The sequence below is a fragment of the Carcharodon carcharias genome, assembly GCF_017639515.1.
Source record: "Carcharodon carcharias isolate sCarCar2 chromosome 37 unlocalized genomic scaffold, sCarCar2.pri SUPER_37_unloc_2, whole genome shotgun sequence".
In the NCBI taxonomy this organism is placed as follows: domain Eukaryota; kingdom Metazoa; phylum Chordata; class Chondrichthyes; order Lamniformes; family Lamnidae; genus Carcharodon; species Carcharodon carcharias.
In genome coordinates, this window is record NW_024470767.1 from 1,088,921 (window position 1) to 1,107,209 (window position 18,289).

The 18,289-nt window shown below is 53.5% G+C and overlaps 2 protein-coding genes and 1 non-coding gene across 3 annotated transcripts in view; 1 reads left to right on the plus strand and 2 right to left on the minus strand.

Annotated features, from left to right (window-relative positions):
• Positions 1 to 119: 119 nt before the first annotated feature.
• Positions 120 to 5,800, minus strand: b4gat1 (beta-1,4-glucuronyltransferase 1). Its single transcript, XM_041182026.1, has 3 exons — positions 4,985 to 5,800; positions 4,490 to 4,810; positions 120 to 1,152 (listed from the first exon to the last, which is right to left on the minus strand). Exons 1-3 carry the CDS (start codon positions 5,798 to 5,800, stop codon positions 961 to 963), a joined length of 1,329 nt encoding a protein of 442 aa, XP_041037960.1. The 3' UTR covers positions 120 to 960.
• Positions 5,801 to 9,253: 3,453 nt separating this feature from the next.
• On the plus strand, positions 9,254 to 9,335 carry trnas-gcu. Its single transcript has one exon. It is a non-coding gene; the product is annotated as a tRNA-Ser (tRNA).
• A 2,877-nt stretch (positions 9,336 to 12,212) lies between these two features.
• LOC121274689 (equilibrative nucleoside transporter 2-like) overlaps positions 12,213 to 18,289 on the minus strand; it is a 20,297-nt gene continuing 14,220 nt past the window's right edge. The window contains exons 9-12 of the mRNA XM_041181992.1: positions 17,495 to 17,600; positions 15,878 to 15,963; positions 14,609 to 14,805; positions 12,213 to 13,298 (exon numbers count right to left, since the gene is read on the minus strand). Coding sequence (XP_041037926.1) covers positions 13,187 to 13,298; positions 14,609 to 14,805; positions 15,878 to 15,963; positions 17,495 to 17,600 — 501 coding nt within the window. The 3' untranslated portion in view covers positions 12,213 to 13,186. The remainder of the gene's footprint in view (positions 13,299 to 14,608; positions 14,806 to 15,877; positions 15,964 to 17,494; positions 17,601 to 18,289) is intronic.

Genomic DNA, 18,289 nt, shown 5'->3' on the forward strand with positions numbered 1-18,289 from the left:
GAAACACACTACACAGCATTTGGTGTCACTAAAGCAGTGAATAAACAATGCTGCAGGGAGAGGTTTGATCAGAGCAGTGCCTTGGGGGAATGGGTGCAACAGCTAGTCAACAAGCCTTATTTTCATAATTTAAAAATTAATTTATTCCATTTTAAAAGTTCACACTACAAAATATACAAACATGTACATGATCCTTTCATCTTTCAACCCACATGATAATCACAGCCTGGCAGGGTCCTTGGACTGAATGGTTCCAGTAATCCTGGTGTTGCAGCCATAACAAAATACTGACAATGGACATTTTGGCAAAGTGATGCTCCATACATGAGGCAATAGCACCAACACAGGGACGTCAGCTCCTAGAGCTTACCCCACAGCAATGGGATATGGGGGTGATATTACCCAGGTTAGAGACGAACCCATCCCCACCAGTACTGTAACCGTGTTATACAGTAACACACCTGTCCCCACCAGTACTGTACCCCAGTGTTATACAGTGACAAACCCATCCCCACCAGTACTGTATCCCAGTGTTATACAGTGACAGACCTGTCCCCACCAGTACTGTATCCCAGTGTTATACAGTGACAGACCTATCCCCAGCAGTACTATACTGGCAGACCTGTACCAGTGTTATGTAATGCCCACCCCCACAAGTACTGTACCCTAGTGTTATAGTGACAGACTGGTCCCCACCAGTACTGCATCCTAGTGTTACCTAGCAACAGACCTTACTGATAGATTTGTTGCCCCTTCCAATCCAGAAACACCCAGCGGAAAGGGCAGATGTCCAAAGACAAAAAAGCTTCAATCCTCCGGTTAATCATCTACCCTGCAAATAGCCACAAAGCTCATGTCCAACCTCTTGGAATGAGGGTGCAGGGGTAGCTCTCTCTGCTTCTTCCCCTTACCCCCACCCTTAGAGGCACCATCATCTGGGGGACTGGGTAGGAGGTGACTTCAGCAGCGGCGAGGCGAGTCGGGGTATTTCAGCTTCAGCTCCTGCTTAAACTGTCGGAAGAGGATTCTGTTGCGCCTGTTCTCCTCGTCTTTCTGCGGGTGGAACTCGCTGGCCAGTTTGAAGCCCTTGTGGATGAGGAATGCGTTATCCAGCACTGCAAAGGTATAGCCAGCAACATGGAGTTCACACGCCTAGCAGGAGAAATTAAATTAAACCGGTGAAAGCAGGGAATTAACTTGTGGATGAGCAACAATCCTTTCAGAATGTCACCAAAGTGCCAGAAAAATTCAACTCAGCCAGAACTCTCATCCACATTCCAATGAATCCAATCCCACCATAAACCCCTCATTCTTGCTTTCCCTTCAAGAAAAGGGAGATGTGTTGCTGAAAGTTTACGTCTTGCACGCGTCAGGACAAAAACAAGAACACCAAATTTCAAACAATCACAACAATTGACACAACAGGAGAAAAGGGTGTTGATTGGGAATTTGACCCTGATTAGCCAAGATGTCGCCATGGAGAAAGGAATGGGGAACAATAGGCTCCCCAAGCTCCCAGGTAATTTTTAAAAATGAATATTCACTTAAGGGATGTGGGCGTCGCTGGCTGGGCCAGCATTTATTGCCCATCCTTAACTGCCCCTTGAGAAGGTGGTGGTGAGGTGCCGCCTTGAACTGCTGCAGTCCATGTGGCGTAGGTACACCCACAGTGCTGTTAGGGAGAGGGTTCCAGGATGCTGACCCAGGGACAATGAATATATTTCCAACTCAGGGTGGTGAGTGGCTTGGAGGGGAAGTGCCAGGTGGTGGTGTTCTAAAAAGGCGCAAGGCTTGACCATATTTCTTTTATTTGCAGAGGCCAAGTCCCTGCATGTGAATTCTGTCACTTTTAGCCAAAGTAAGTGAGCTCAACCGATTATCTTAAACTAGTTGTTAGTGTAGCTATTAGCACACTCAGGGTTGTTCACCAAGTGCTGTCCAATCACAGAATCAGATCCAACAGTAGATGTTTTGGGTTTTTCTCCTGTAGTATAAATTGTTGTGATCATTTGAAATTTGGTAGTCTTGCTTTTGTCCTGACGTGTGTAAGATGAAAAGCTTTGGCAACATGTCTCTTTTCACCAAGCTCCATTCTGCCAAGTGCCCGTTTAAGATACTCGTTAAAGTCAAGATTTTCATCCACTATCTTCATAGCTCCTCATGAGGCCCAGTATCTCATAACGCTCCCATCAATCACCTTGTATAAAAGTCCCAGGAAACGTTTTGTGAATGGACAAGAGTGAGCTGAATGACTGACCGATTGTAAATGGGAGCTTTGACGAGCCCTACGTTAGTCCTCGAGTGTGTTTAGCTCTGTTTTGTGCTACGCCCTGATCAGAAGTGACTGAAATCCCCGTTCAGGTGACTGAAACCTCCCAGTTGAGAAACCCCTGCACCTTCATTGAACAAATGCTTCAATGGACCAAATTTCCAGGAGGCCAGGAGAACGTGGGACACAAAGGATAACGAATTGATAGAATTTAGAGGGTCCAAACAAACAATAAGTGTTGTGGGTAGGTGGATGGGCACCAGGACCAGCTGGAAATGGTGTTTTCAACACAGGGCTGTAACAGGTAATAAAACTATTGAAAACAAAAACAGGATTACCTGGAAAAACTCAGCAGGTCTGGCAGCATCGGCGGAGAAGAAAAGAGTTGATGTTTCGAGTCCTCATGACCCTTCGACAGAACTTGAGGGTCATGAGGACTCGAAACGTCAACTCTTTTCTTCTCCGCCGATGCTGCCAGACCTGCTGAGTTTTTCCAGGTAATTCTGTTTTTGTTTTAGATTTCCAGCATCCGCAGTTTTTTTGTTTTTAATAAAACTATTGAGTCTCGATATCACTGCGCTGATAAACCCACATTAAAAGATTGACTACACTTCAAAAAAGACTTCATTGGCTGGTAAATGTTTTGAGGCATCCGGTGGTTGTGGGAAGTGCTAAATAAAAACTAATCTGTGTCAAGTCTTCGGAATACAATATAATGTTACCTGTACAGATATTACTTTGAATCATTTCAGAGTTTAAAGGGTTAATTGCCTAAGACCACCTCATTCTTGGGCATTTTATTCTGTGAAAGGTGCAGTTTAAATACAGGTTGTTGCTGCTTGAAAACAGTGTCCCTGAAATAGATCAACAGATGCTGAATCGAGGTATTCTACACATGGGGAGAACACCGCCCACCTCCCCCCCGACAACTCACCGCCGCCCACCTCCCACCCCCCAACAACTCACCGCTGCCCACCTCCCCCCCCACCTCACCACCACCTCCCCCCCACCATCAACCCCCCTCACCGCTGCCCCCGAACCCACTCACTGCCACCCACCCCACCTCCCCCCCACCCCCCCCACCCACCCAACACCGCCCACTCCCCCCTGCTCTTCTCCCAATAGTGGCCGTGGGATCTTTTACACCCACCCGAGAGGGCAGACGGGGCCTCGGTTTAATGTCTCATCCTGAAAGACGGCACCTCTGACACTGCGGCTCTCCCTCAGTGCTGACCCTCCGACAGTGCGGCGTTCCCTCAGCACTGACCCTCCAACAGTGCGGCGCTCCCTCAGCACTGACCCTCCGACAGTGCGGCGCTCCCTCAGCACTGACCCATCGACAGTGCGGCGGTCCCTCAGCACTGACCCTCCGACAGTGTGGCGCTCCCTCAGCACTGATCCTCCGACAGTGCGGCGCTCCCTCAGCACTGACCCTCCGACACTGCGGCGCTCCCTCAGTACTGACCCTCCGACACTGCGGCACTCCCTCAGTACTGACCCTCCGACAGTGCGGCACTCCCTCAGCACTGACCCTCCGACAGTGCGGCACTCCCTCAGTACTGACCCTTCGACAGTGCAGCACTCCCTCAGCACTGACCCTCCGACAGTGCAGCGCTCCCTCAGTACTGACCCTCCGACAGTGCGGCGCTCCCTCAATACCGACCCTCTGACAGTGCGGCGCTCCCTCAGCACTGACCCTCTGACAGTGCGGCGCTCCCTCAGCACTGACCCTCCGACAGTGCGGCCCACGTCCAGGGTCACACATGGAGACAACGTGGGTATGTGGGGTGCTGTTACCCAGAACAATTTGTTTTGGAAAGGTATCACAGCCACGCCAAACACCCTGTCTGTGATACCTCTCATGACCCACCAGCTCATCCACATGAGCAGTTCAGGGTAACAACACCCCACAAACCCCAGGTATTACCCTGATGGGGATAGCTGGTGATGCCTTCCAAGGTAGAGCAGTTCATCTACACTTACCGTTTGCAATAAGAGTAACAAACGAGTTGCACTAACAGTTTGGGGTCACAGCCATAACCCCGCACAACCTCCCTCCACCCGTTACCATCTGGTGATGCCCATCAAGAACCATTGGCTCACCCACGATAACCGTTCTGGGTCACACACATACCAGCTCACCACCGCCAACCCCACCACCCCCCCCCAACCTACCCCCGAGTTGGCATCCTGTGATGCCCAAACAGTCGAACAGCTCACCTGGCTGATGCGGTTGAAGCCGTACTGCTCGAACCTCTCGTCATAGGGGGGCACGGTGGCCCGGGAGATGTAGAAGGGCTCCCAGGGGTCGGTCCAGGGCTGGGTGTAGGCCACTCGGAGGCCCGGCCCGCCGGCGGGCAGGTTGATCCAGCGGCTGTAGTTGGTGGGGGCCTGGCAGCGAGGGCAGAGCTCGGAGTAGAAGGGCCGCACCTCGGCCACCTGGTAGAGGCGCTGGAGCTCAGCCTTGTCCCAGGGCAGGCGGCGGCTGTGGCGGATCTCCAGGGCGGGGAGGACGAAGAGGGTGCGGTCGGCGGCGGGGGGCTCCTGCGGCAAGGCGGCACCCCGGGGGTCGGGACCCTGGGGCAGAGCGGCAGCGGCGGCGGCGCCCCGGGGGTCGGGACCCTGGGGCAGAGCGGCAGCGGCGGCGCCCCCGCCCCGGGGGCCGGGGCCCTGCCGCCAGGGGGCGCCCTGGAGGTCGGGGCCCCGCGGCAGAGCGGCACCCCGCGGGCTGGACATGAGCTCCAGGAAGTGGGCGTGCAGCCCCCCGCTGGGCAGCATGTCCATGTCGATGAGGAGGACGTAGCGGGAGGCCAGCGCCGCCCGGGCCGCGTTGCGGAGCAGGTTGTTGGGGTAGGAGGCGTTGCCCAGGGCGTAGTTCCGGCGCTGGAGCCGGAGGCGGTGCAGGGGGGCCAGGGCCCGCCGGCAGGGCGGGTGAGGCTCGGGCTCGCTGTCCGAATCCAGCCCGGGGTCCCAGTGGGCCTCGGCCTCGTCCTGCTCCCCGTCCAGCCCCCCCGGGGGGTAAGGGGGCAGGCGGAGCCGGCTGGGGGTGACCAGGGTGAAGGTGACCGTGTCGCGCAGCCCCGGGCAGTATAACTCCAGTCTCCGCAGGGCCAGCAGCGCCGGCAGCAGCTCCCCGGCCGGGGCGAAGACGGCCACGGCCAGCGGGCCCTGCCAGCGCCGCACCAGGGCCGGCAGCTGGTGCAGGTTGTGCACCGAGCTGTGGGTGGCCAGGCTCAGCTCCAGGCCGGGGCTCCGGGCCGCCCGGGCGGCCACCGGGCTCCGGCTGACGTCCCGGTACAGCCGGTAGCGGCCGCTGGCATCCAGCCCGGCGTCGGCGGGCAGCCGCCAGCCCCCGGCCCCCGGCCCCGGCCCCGGGCCCCGGCCCCGGGCCTCGAAGAGCTGCGAGTAGCGGCGCCGCTGTTGGCGGCCGTGGATCCCCGAGAGCAGCGCCAGGTAGAGGAGCTGGAGAGCGGCCACCAGGAGCAACGCGCCGAGCACCGCCTGGAACAGGGAGAACCGCAGCCGCACCATCCTCCCCCTTCCCCCTCCCCCTCCCCCAGCTCCTCCCCCTCCCCCACCCCCAGCTCCTCCCCCTCCCCCTCCCCCAGCTCCTCCCCAATCCCCCAGCTCCTCCCCCATCCCCCAGCTCCTCCCCCTCCCCCTCCCCCAGCCCCTCCCCTTCCCCCTCCCCCAGCCCCTCCCCCTTCCCCCTCCCCCAGCTCCTCCCCCTTCCCCCTCCCCCAGCTCCTCCCCCTTCCCCCTCCCCCAGCCCCTCCCCCTTCCCCCTCCCCCAGCTCCTCCCCCTTCCCCCTCCCCCAGCTCCTCCCCCTCCCCCCTCCCCCAGCTCCTCCCCCATCCCCCAGCTCCTCCCCCTCCCCCTCCCCCAGCTCCTCCCCCCTCCCCCAGCTCCTCCCCCAGCTCCTCCCCCCTACCGCAGCTCCTCCCCCCTCCCCCAGCTCCTCCCCCCTCCCCCAGCTCCTCCCCCCTCCCCCAGCTCCTCCCCCCTCCCCCATCCCCCAACTCCTCCCCCCTCACCTCCCCCCTCCCCCAGCTCCTCCCCCTCCCCCTCCCCCAGCTCCTCCCCCTCCCCCAGCTCCTCCCCCCTCCCCCTCCCCCAGCTCCTCCCCCCTCCCCCTCCCCCAGCTCCTCCCCCCTCCCCCTCCCCCTCCCCCAGCTCCTCCCCCTCCCCCTCCCCCAGCTCCTCCCCCTCCCCCTCACCTACCCCTCCCCCAGCTCCTCCCCCCTCCCCCCTCACCTGGATCCTCCCCCCTCACCCTCACCTACTCCTCACCCCTCCCCCAGCTCCTCAACCCCTCCCCCCTCACCCGGATCCTCCCCCCTCACCCTCACCTGCTCCTCACCCCTCCCCCCTCACCCTCACCCGGATCCTCCACTCTTCCCCCCTACCTCACCCTCACCTACTCCTCACCTGCCCCTCCCCCAGCTCCTCAACCCCTCCTCCCTCGTCCTCACCCCCTCCCCCGGATCCTCCCCCCTCACCTACTCCTCACCCCTCCCCCCCCTCGTCCTCACCCCCTCCCCCGGTCCTCACCCCCTCCCCCTCACCTACCCCTCCCCCCGTCCTCCCCCTCCCCCTCACCTACCCCTCCCCCCTCACCTACCCCTCCCCCGTCCTCCCCCCTCACCTACCCCTACCCCCCTCACCTACCCCTCCCCCCGTCCTCCCCCTCACCTACCCCTCCCCCTCACCTACCCCTCCCCCAGCTCCTCACCCCTCCCCCCCTCGTCCTCACCCCCTCCCCCGGTCCTCATCCCCTCCCCCGGATCCTCTCCCTCACCCTCACCTACTCCTCACCCCTCCCCCAGCTCCTCAACCCCCTCTCCCCTCACCCGGATCCTCCCCCCTCACCCTCACCTACTCCTCACCCCTCCCCCCTCACCCTCACCCGGATCCTCCACCCTTCCCCCCCTACCTCACCCTCACCTACTCCTCACCTGCCCCTCCCCCCAGCTCCTCAACCCCTCCTCCCTCACCCAGATGCTCCACCCCTCCCCCTCATCCTTACCTACTCCTCAACCCCTCCCCCCTCACCCTCACCTACTCCTCACCTCCCCCTCCCCAGCTCCTCAACCCCCCCCTCACCCGATCCTCCAGCCCTCCCCCTCACCTACTCCTCACCCTCTCTCCTCCCTCCCCCTCACCTCCCCCTCCCCCTCACCTACTCCTCACCTCCCCCCTCCCCCTCACCTCTCTCCTCACCCTCTCCTCCCTCCGCTCCCCTCCCCCTCTCACTCTCCTTCCTCTGCTCTCATCACCCTCCCCTCACCCTCTCCTCCCCTCACCCTCCCCTCTCCCTGACCACCTTCGCCCTCCCCTTGCTCTCACCCCCTCCCCGCCTCGCCCTCCCCTCCCCCTCCCCTCCTCGCCTTCCCCTCTCCTCACCCTCCCCCTCCCTCTCTCCCTGTACTCCACGTACCCATATCCCTCAAATTCCAGCTACCCATATCCCTTGAACTCCACATACCCGTATCCCTCAAACTCCACATAATCATATCCCCCAAACTCCATGTGCTCATATTGTTTGAACTCCTACCCAACAAAAAAAAGCGATCCATCTCTCAGCACAAGATGGTCCAACTGTCCGAGCTGAGGAAAGGAGGGACCACAAAATCACCAACTGATACCTCCTGAGCACACCTGGCTTACCATGTGTAGTCCCTGGAATTTGGAAGGTTAAGGGATGATTTGATCCAAGTGTTCAAGATATTGAGGGGAACAGACTGGGGGGAGAGACAGAAACTATTTCCACTGCTTGGACTAGGGGGCAGGGTCCAAAAATTCCAGCCAGACCCTTTAGGAGTGAAATCAGGAAACATTTTGATACACAAAGGTTGGCAGACATTTGGAACTCTCCCAGAAACGGATCAATTGCTCATTTTAAATCTGTGATTGATACATGACATGGGAGTGAGATTGCAGCTCAACCAAGAAATGATTGAAGGGATGGCCGGGGGGGGGCGAATTAACAGGTTCGAGGGATCGAATGGCCTCCTGTTCCTGGAATGCCAATGGCATCAGCCTACCTGGTGTGCTGTCTCCCGAAAGGAGGGGATTAAAATCTGTCTTCAGTTGGGAGGCTGTCTTCTGAAAGCGGAACTGACATTTTTTAAAAAAATATATAAAGTGGTGGGGAGGGTGGGGTGGAAAAAAACACCCAGGGCAAAGGAGGAATTCCAACACATTTATTCCCTAATAAATCCGAGTTTTTTCCCCAAAAAATATACTTTATTCATAAAATATCTGGAAGAACATTGCAAAACATTTCTATAATAAGAGTAAAAAACTGAGGATGCTGGAAATCCAAAACAAAAAAATAAAAATACCTGGAAAAACTCAGCAGGTCTGACAGCCTCTGCGGAGAGGGACAGTTAAGGTTTCGAGTCAGTATGACCCTTCAACAGAACTAAGTAAAAATAGAAAAGAGGTGAAATATAAGCTGGTTTAAGGAGTTTGGGGGGGGGGGGGGGCGGTGTGGGGGGGTAGAGCTGGCATTCCTTCCAAAAAGAACAACAATTTTCAACTTGAACACACGGATCAGGAGGTGCTTCAAATACAAATCAATGAATATTACAGTCATTTCAATATGGTCATTAGAGACGGTGCAATGGTATTGGAGTTATCAATAGACATCATGTTGCACTCTGCGTTGCTTCAATACAATTATAATATATTTAGTATTCACTAATCCGAGTGGTGATCGAACGCAGATTCATCTGAGGAAGGAGGGCAGGGGAGTGGGGGGGGAGGAGGGGTCCTTTGGAGCTAAGTTTGTGCCCGACGAGCGGGCGGAAGCGGAGGGATGGAACGTCGGGACAATGAATTCGAACGTGGCAACAAATGAATTCGAACGTCGGGACAAAGGATCGAACGTTGCGACAACTGTATCCGTTCGGAGGGCCAATGGCAACAATGTAACCAGGTGCCGAGCTCATGGAATCCTGAGGCCGACTCCACTTGCGGCGGACGAGGTGGCCGAGTGGTTAAGGCGATGGACTGCTAATCCATTGTGCTCTGCACGCGTGGGTTCGAATCCCATCCTCGTCGATGCTTTTTTTCCACCCCCCCCCCCCCCCCACCCAACTCCCTATATTCACGTCTTGTGTGTTTGGTTTCATTTTCGCGCGTGTGCGCTTTCTTTCCTTTATATATTTTTTTATAAAGTAAAGTGAAACCAAAGGAGCGAGAGTCATGTCGAATTAAACGGGGAAGATTTGAAATGGAATTGGGAGTGGGGGGTAGAAAACACTGAATTGAATTTGAAATGAAACACGGGAAATTTTAGGAGGAAAGGTTAAATTAAATCATACGGAGGGAGGGAGGAAAGGAGAGAATTGCAGGGCTCTGAGGAAAAGGCAAGGGAAGCGGCAACAGGTGAGAGCTGGCACAGACGCGAGGGGCCGAATGGCCTTCTCCCGCGCTGTAATCATTGCGGTTCTAAATAGAACTGACACAGGAAAGATTTAACTGAAAGGTGGATGTTGGGAAGGGGGAGAAACTGAATGTTAAATGGGAAGGGGTGGGGGAAATGCTTAAATTACACAGAACTTGAGGGCCATTCGGCCCGTCTGCTCTGTGCTGGTGTTAAAACTCCGATCGAGTATAATCACCGTGAGCTGCTGGGAAAGTTCCCTCAGCTCAATTCATTTTCAAACGCTTTAAGGGTCTTGAAAATCAGTTTTGTTACCGAGGCGGGGCAGTGTTTTATAACGGCTGGGGATTGAATTTTTTTTTCGGAGAATCGAACCCCCAAATCCGGGAAAATGTTGGATTTGCAGAGCCGGGGTGTCAGGGATCTGGGAGACAGAGGGCTCCTGAAACCTGTCCCACTGTTCCATGGGATCGTGGCTGATTTCTGATCTCGCTACATCATAACCCACAACAAACCCTAAACACCAAAAATCTCAAGATTTTGCGGATTTATACCAGCCTTTGTGTGCAGGGATGTGCCCTTACTCCCTGCTCTAATGTTTTGGACTATGCCCCCTGGTCCTAAACTCTCCGAATGTCAGAAGTCATTGCCCTGCCTGTTGCCCTGCTCTGCATGTAGCCCCATTCACTCACATTCTATCACCCCCCCCCCCCCCACCTTAAAGGGACACCCCACAGTGATTTTAATTGGTGCTCCTCTCTCTCAGCCACGTGGCAAAGCCTCGTGGCTGGAGCAAAGAAAGATCCCAGAACCGGACCACAGAGCCTCGCATCACCACCCAGCGGCTGGTGTGGCTAACTGCACTGTGTAAAAACTTGTGTTGAATAAATAGGTTTAAAATCATGAAGCCTTTTGATAAAGAGAAAGAGAGAGAGAGAGAGGGGAAGAAACTATTTCCAGTGGCAGGAGGGTCGGTAACCAGGGGGACAGAGATTGAGGAGAATCGGTAAAAGGGAGGGGGGGGGGGGGCGGTGGGGAAGATGAGCATTTTTTTTCTCTGTAACCGGCGAGTTATGCTGATCTGGAAAATGCAGACTGGAAAAAAACGGCTCCAATTGCAATTTTTCTGAAGGGAATTGGATAAATACCTGATGTGGAAACAGCAGGGGAGAATGAGACTAGGTCTCTGAAAGATCAAAGGGCTGAATGGCTTTCTTCCTGACCGTATCATTCTAGGATTTGTATCACACTTTTAATGTAGGAAGAATCTCACTCCTGCACGGCCAAACAGGATTTACCCACTCCATCAGCAAGCCTGCTACCCCAGGCTGTCACAACTCTCGCTTCTCTCCCTGTCTCAGCTCAACTGCTGCCTGAGCTCATTCCTGTCGATGACTCTCCCAATCCTGTCCTTGCTGCTCTCCCACAATCTATCTCCACAAACACGTGAGCTCTTATTTGAAACGCTGCCCATGTGTCCTAACTAATCTCATACCAAGTCCTGTTCCACCCCCACCCCACCCACACATTACTAACTTACATTGGCGGACATCTCCATTTTCAATTTTTAAAAATACATTCACAGGATGTGGGTGTCGCTGGCTGGGCCCAGCATTTATTGCCCATCCCTAATTGCCCCTTGAGGTGGTGGTGAGCTGCCTTCTTGAACAGCTGCAGTCCATGTGGTGTAGGTACACCCAGTGCTCTTAGGGAGGGAGTTCCAGGATTTTGAACCAGCAACAGTTAAGGAACGGCCGACGTATTTCCAAGTCAGGATGGTGAGTGATTTGGAAGGGAACTTCCAGGTGGCGGTGTTTCCATCTATCTGCTGCCCTTGTCCTTCTAGATGGTAGTGGTCCCATCTATGTTTACAAAGCCCACCATGACCTCCCCCACTTGTGTCTGTAACCACTTCCAGCCTGATAAGCCTTGGAGTCTTCCAAGTTTCTCCAATTCTGGCCATCTTCAACTCCTTCATCCTATTATGGCCATAACGTCTGTAACTCACTCCCGGGTATGTTATTCTATATATAAACACCCCGAACCCCTCGATTAGATTCCAGTCTGTAACTCACTCCCGGGTATGTTATTCTATATATAAACCACCCTTTGATCGGATTCCAGTCTGTAACTCACTCCTGGGTATCTGTTACTCTATATATAAACCACCCCAAACCCTTTGATCAGATTCCAGTCTGTAACTCACTCCCGGGTATCTGTTATTCTATATATAAACCACCCAGAACCCCTCGATTAGATTCCAGTCTGTCACTCACTCCCGGGTATCTGTTATTCTATATATAAACCACCCAGAACCCCTCGATTAGATTCCAGTCTGTCACTCACTCCCGGGTATCTGTTATTCTATGTATAAACCACCCCGAACCCCTCGATTAGATTCCAGTCTGTAACTCACTCCTGGGTATCTGTTATTCTATGTATAAACCACCCCGAACCCTTTGATTAGATTGTAGCCCCATGTTTCACTGTTGTCAACATCTATTAATAAACATCGAACTTAGACAATGATTGGATTGAAAACCACAAAGAAGTCTCATTTTTGTTTTTTTTTATTAAAAACAAAAAAATTTCATTGGAGATATACACTCACTCACATCCCCTATGTCTTTGTGACAGACACGGTGGGAATGTCAGTGAACGAAGCAGGAGTTATCTCTGGGGGTTAAAACCTGATTGGGAAAGATCATTAACCTTCACAGCTGCTGCCAGACATACTGAGCGCTTCCAGTATTTTCTCTTTTAACTCCAAGGACCAACTCCAGGGCGTATAGTGCAGGCCCATTGAGAATGCATTAAACTGAAGTGTTTGAGTCTGTTATAATAATTTAAAAGCAGAGAGCATGTACCAAGATGACTATTCCCAGCTCAAATAGAGATGTGAAGCTATCGCAGCAGAGGTGTCTGGATTTTGTAACAGGCATTGCCGGGCTGGAAGAGACAGTGATTTTATCTTCTCATTGTGTTGACACAATGATTTTTGCACTCTCGGGATGTGGGCATTGGTTAATTGCCCCCTCGAGGCAACAATGTGCCCCATTGTCATGGATACCGATACACTGCCAGTCAGAAACAGTGTCTTCAGAGTCCAGTGCACTGATAAAAACATATTTAAAACGTAACAAAACAAAAACTGAAATATATAAAAAGGTGAAGGAGGGTAGGAACATTTGAAAGTTCTCTGTAGTTTTGCAGTCTGCATATTGTTTGGCTATTCAGAGTCAAAACCAGCGATGGATTAATCTAGGGCAGATACAGGGAGAGATTTGAAAGAATTAGCAAGGCCGAACTGGAGTAAGAGAGTGGCTATTTAAATAGTTACATTCCTAAAGGAGGGAGAGTGAGAGAAAGAGGAAGACAGAGAAAGAGTCAAACTACAGGAGAACAGGCAGTGCAAACAGTTCGACCTTCCCAGAGAGAGTCCCATTGATCCACTATGGCACCAGGTGTAAGGTGGAGCCAGCCGCTTTTCAGTTGGGCATGTCCTGGGTGAGGATGGTCTGTGCTCTCACAGCATCAACCGGATGGGGAAAGACACTGCAGCTCCCAGAGCCAGACCCAAGGCAAGAAAGAAAGCCATCACTGCCCCAGCTGTTTCTGCATCCCGTGGAGACACCTTCCTGTAGGGAACAAACAAGCAAGGTTAAGGTTAGGGTTAGGGTTCGGGTTCGGGTTCGGGTTAGGCCAACTGGAAAGAATCACATCGAGAAGGGAAGGAAACACAAGCGCCAAAGCTCAGTCAGACTCACCGCTGCCCGGGGTGGTACTGAATCTACACACTCTCTCACACACACACTCTCGCCCGCACGCTCACCACCCCTCGCCCGCACATTCACCACCCCCCTCTCACGCACACACTCACCCCCCCTCTCACGCACACACTCACCCCCCCTCTCACGCACACACTCACCCCCCCTCTCACGCACACACTCACCCCCCCTCTCACGCACACACTCACCCCCCCTCTCACGCACACACTCACCCCCCCTCTCACGCACACACTCACCCCCCCTCTCACGCACACACTCACCCCCCCTCTCACGCACACACTCACCCCCCTCTCACGCACACACTCACCCCCCCCCACGCACACACTCACCCCCCCTCTCACGCACACACTCACCCCCCCCTCTCACGCACACACTCACCCCCCCTCTCACGCACACACTCACCCCCCCTCTCACTCACACACTCACCCCCCCTCTCACGCACACACTCACCCCCCCTCTCACGCACACACTCACCCCCTCTCACGCACACACTCACCCCCCCTCTCACGCACACACTCACCCCCCCTCTCACGCACACACTCACCCCCCCTCTCACGCACACACTCACCCCCCCTCTCACGCACACACTCACCCCCCCTCTCACGCACACACTCACCCCCCCTCTCACGCACACACTCACCCCCCCTCTCACGCACACACTCACCCCCCCTCTCACGCACACACTCACCCCCCCTCTCACGCACACGCAGCACAAAGGCCCAGGCTTCACCTCCAGCCAGCCGGAGGCCCGAACTCCTCAATCAGGGAGGGGGGAATAAAGGTCAGAAACTCTCCACCACTGAGTGGCTCCTGTTTGGGACAGTGGGTGAGATAGGGACAGGATCGAGCATGACTTCCAAGTCGCATAGCCCATTGACCCTCATAGGATCACACCTGGTTCCCTGAAATGACGGTATCAGTGCCCAACTGGTGCCTGCACTCCTGGAGTCAGCGCGCGCCCAGTGCCTGCACTCCGGGAGCTGATGCCCACAATAGGTATCACTCAAACACTACACAGTGCCAGCTCGGTTCGGTCATCCTGCTGTGAGTGGAGCTGCAATTCAGTGGTTTACGAGGGATTGAAACAGAAACTCTGCCCCAGCTCCATCTCGTTGGCCAACACGGTGGTCTTCGTCCTCACTCAGTATTAGACAACTTACTTGGGTGCGTAACACATGCAGAGCGTCACTAAGTAACCATTGGAGAAGGCAAACAGGAACATGAAGAGGATAAACCAGCCATCGTGCTCGAAGACGATTGGAAGGATATGCCGCTCCTTCACATTACACATCATGAAGATTGGGATGAAGATTACTCGCAACAGGACAGAGAGCAGCAGCACATTGTCTTTCTGGGGCTGTGAAAAGAAACATGGTGACATTCCAACTTCATCACAGCAGCGATCAGTGTCACACAAGAGCGTCAGTCAGACAGAATCTGACCCCCCGGCACATACGGAGATATTAGGGACAGGGGACCAAAGCTTGATCAAAGAGGTCGGTTTTAAGGAGCATCTTAAAGGAGAGGGAGAGAGAGAGAGAGAGAGAGAGAGAGAGGCAGAGAGGTTTAGGGAGGGAATTCCAGAGCTCAGGGTCCCAGGCAGCTGAAGGCACGGCCGCCAATGGTGGAGCGATGGGAATCGGGGGATGGTCAAGAGGTTGGAATTGGAGGAGGTTACAGAGATAGGGAGGGTCATAGGGGCTGGAGGAGATTACAGAGATAGGGAGGGTTGTAGGGGCTGGAGGAGGTTACAGAGATAGGGAGGGTGTAGGGGCTGGAGGAGGTTACAGAGATAGGGAGGGGTGTAGGGGCTGGAGGAGGTTACAGAGATAGGGAGGGGGTGAAGAGGGATTTGAACACGAGGGTGTGAATTTTAAAATCGAGGTGTTTCTGGACTGGGAGTCAGTGTGGGTCAGTGTGAGCACAGGGGGTGATGGGTGAGGGGGACTCGGTGTGAGTTCGGACACGGGGGCAGCAGAGTTTGGGATGAGCTGAAGTTTTTGGGGGCGGGGGATTGACCAGCCAGGAAAGTTGGAAAAGCCAAGCCTGGTTGTGATGAAGGTGTTGGGTAAACCCTGAGAGTCCCTCATGACCTGTTCTGCTGTTCATATAGATCAGAGTTAAACTGTAACTTAATCCCATTTAGCAACGTTTGCTCAGTATGACTTGGTACTCTGTGGGACAACGAGGGCAAGTGTACGTGTAGGACAGCACAGGGTCCCATCGGCTACTCCATACACCAGAGGGTCATATTGCACCGATACTCACTGCCTGCACCCAAACCTGGAGGACAGGGCCACTTAGATACTGCCTGATGTCCCTGGCTCAAGATTCAGTGCCTCGGAGAGGAGAGGGGAGGGGAGAGAAAGTGGGGAGGTACAACAGAAACAGCAAGGAAAACAAAGCTAATGAAACCTATTTCAACTCACCCACATGGAGAGCGCAGTCACACTGCGACCAGCCCAGTCCATTATATTAAACAATAGAAAACAGCAAACAGGAATGAAGTATTCTCCTGCAAAAAAAACAAATCATTTCCACAACTTTAATTAGATTCCAGTCTGTAACTCACTCCCGAGTATCTGTTATTCTATATATAAACCACCCTGAACCCCTCGATTAGATTCCAGTCTGTAACTCACTCCCGGGTATCTGTTATTCTATATATAAACCACCCCGAACCCCTCCATTAGATTCCAGTCTGTAACTCACTCCCAGGAATCTGTTATTCTATATATAAACCACCCCGAACCCCTCGATTAGATTCCAGTCTGTAACTCACTCCCGGGTATCTGTTATTCTATATATAAACCACCCTGAACCCCTCGATTAGATTCCAGTCTGTAACTCACTCCCGGGTATCTGTTATTCTATATATAAACCACCCCGAACCCCTCCATTAGATTCCAGTCTGTAACTCACTCCCAGGAATCTGTTATTCTATATATAAACCACCCCGAACCCCTCGATTAGATTCCAGTCTGTAACTCACTCCCAGGTATCTGTTATTCTATATATAAACCCCCTGAACCCCTCGATTAGATTCCAGTTTGTAACTCACTCCCGGGTGTCTGTTATTCTATATATAAACCACCCCGAACCCTTCAATTAGATTCCAGTCTGTAACTCATTCCCGGGTGTCTGTTATTCTATATATAAACCACCCCGAAACCCTCGTTTAGATTCCAGTCTGTAACTCACTCCCGGGTATCTGTTATTCTATATATAAACCAGCCCGAACCCCTCGATTAGATTCCAGTCTGTAACTCACGCCCGGGTATCTGTTATTCTATATATAAACCACCCTCAACCCCTCGATTAGATTCCAGTCTGTAACTCACTCCCGGGTATCTGCTATTTTATATATAAACCCCACCCCGAACCCCTCGATTAGATTCCAGTCTGTAACTCACGCCCGGGTATCTGTTATTCTATATATGAACCCCCTGAACCCCTCAATTAGATTCCAGTCTGTAACTCACTCCCGGGTATCTGTTATTCTATATATAAACCACCCCGAACCCCTCAATTAGAATCCAGTCTGTAACTCACTCCCAGGTATCTGTTATTCTATATATAAATCCCCCCGAACCCCTCGATTAGATTCCAGTTTGTAACTCACTCCCGGGTATCTGTTATTCTATATATAAATCCCCCCAAACCCCTCGATTAGATTCCAGTCTGTAACTCACTCCCGGGTATTTGTTATTCTATATATAAACCACCTGATCCCCTCGATTAGATTCCAGCCTGTAACTCAGTCTTGGGCATTTGTTATTCTATATATAAACCACCCCGAACCCTTCGATTAGATTCCAGTCTGTAACTCACTCCCGGGTATTTGTTATTCTATATATAAACCACCCCGAACCACTCGATTAGATTCCAGTCTGTAACTCACTCCCGGGTATCTGTTATTCTATATATAAACCACCCCGAACCCCTCGATTAGATTCCAGTCTGTAACTCACTCCCGGGTATGTTATTCTAAATGTAAACTACCCGAACCCCTCGATTAGATTCCTATTTTCAGAGTAAATACTCACTCCATTTGCCTTCCTCTGATTTGGAGCTGACATGAGCTGTGATTGCTGGAAACACCGATATTGTTACTGTGAATATGAGGCAGACGGCTATCGCCAACTTCCAAATCTGCAGACGGGAATTGAGAGAGGCATTCAGTCACAATACCACTCCCTAGCTCTCAGCTCTTGCCTCTCAAAGAGGGAGGGAGAGACACACACACAGCGGGAGACACACACACACACACACAGCGGGAGACACACACACACACACACACACACACACACACACACACACACACACACACACACACACACACACACACAGCGGGAGACACACACACACACACAGCGGGAGACACACACACACACACACACAGCGGGAGACACACACACACACACACACACACACACACAGCGGGAGACACACACACATACACACACACACACACACAGCGGGAGACACACACACACACACACACAGCGGGAGACACACACACACACACACACAGTGGGAGACACACACACACACACAGCGGGAGACACACACACATACACACACACACACACACAGCGGGAGACACACACACACACACAGCGGGAGACACACACACACACACACACAGCGGGAGACACACACACACACACACAGCGGGAGACACACACACACACACACAGGGAGACACACACACACACACACACAGGGAGACACACACACACACACACACAGGGAGACACACACACACACACACAGGGAGACTCACACACACACACAGGGAGACACACACATCCACACAGAAACACAGAGACTCACACACA

What these genes read in the sequence shown, in the direction of transcription:
- b4gat1 (XM_041182026.1), bottom strand. Translation starts at nt 5,800, where the DNA reads ATGGTGCGGCTGCGGTTCTCCCTGTTCCAGGCGGTGCTCGGCGCGTTG. An exon ending in TGTCCAGCCCGCGGGGTGCC is followed by an intron (nt 4,811 to 4,984) that starts GCTCTGCCGCGG and finishes TTGCCGCAGGAG; the next exon opens with CCCCCCGCCGCCGACCGCAC. An exon ending in GCTTCAACCGCATCAGCCAG is followed by an intron (nt 1,153 to 4,489) that starts GTGAGCTGTTCG and finishes TTCTCCTGCTAG; the next exon opens with GCGTGTGAACTCCATGTTGC.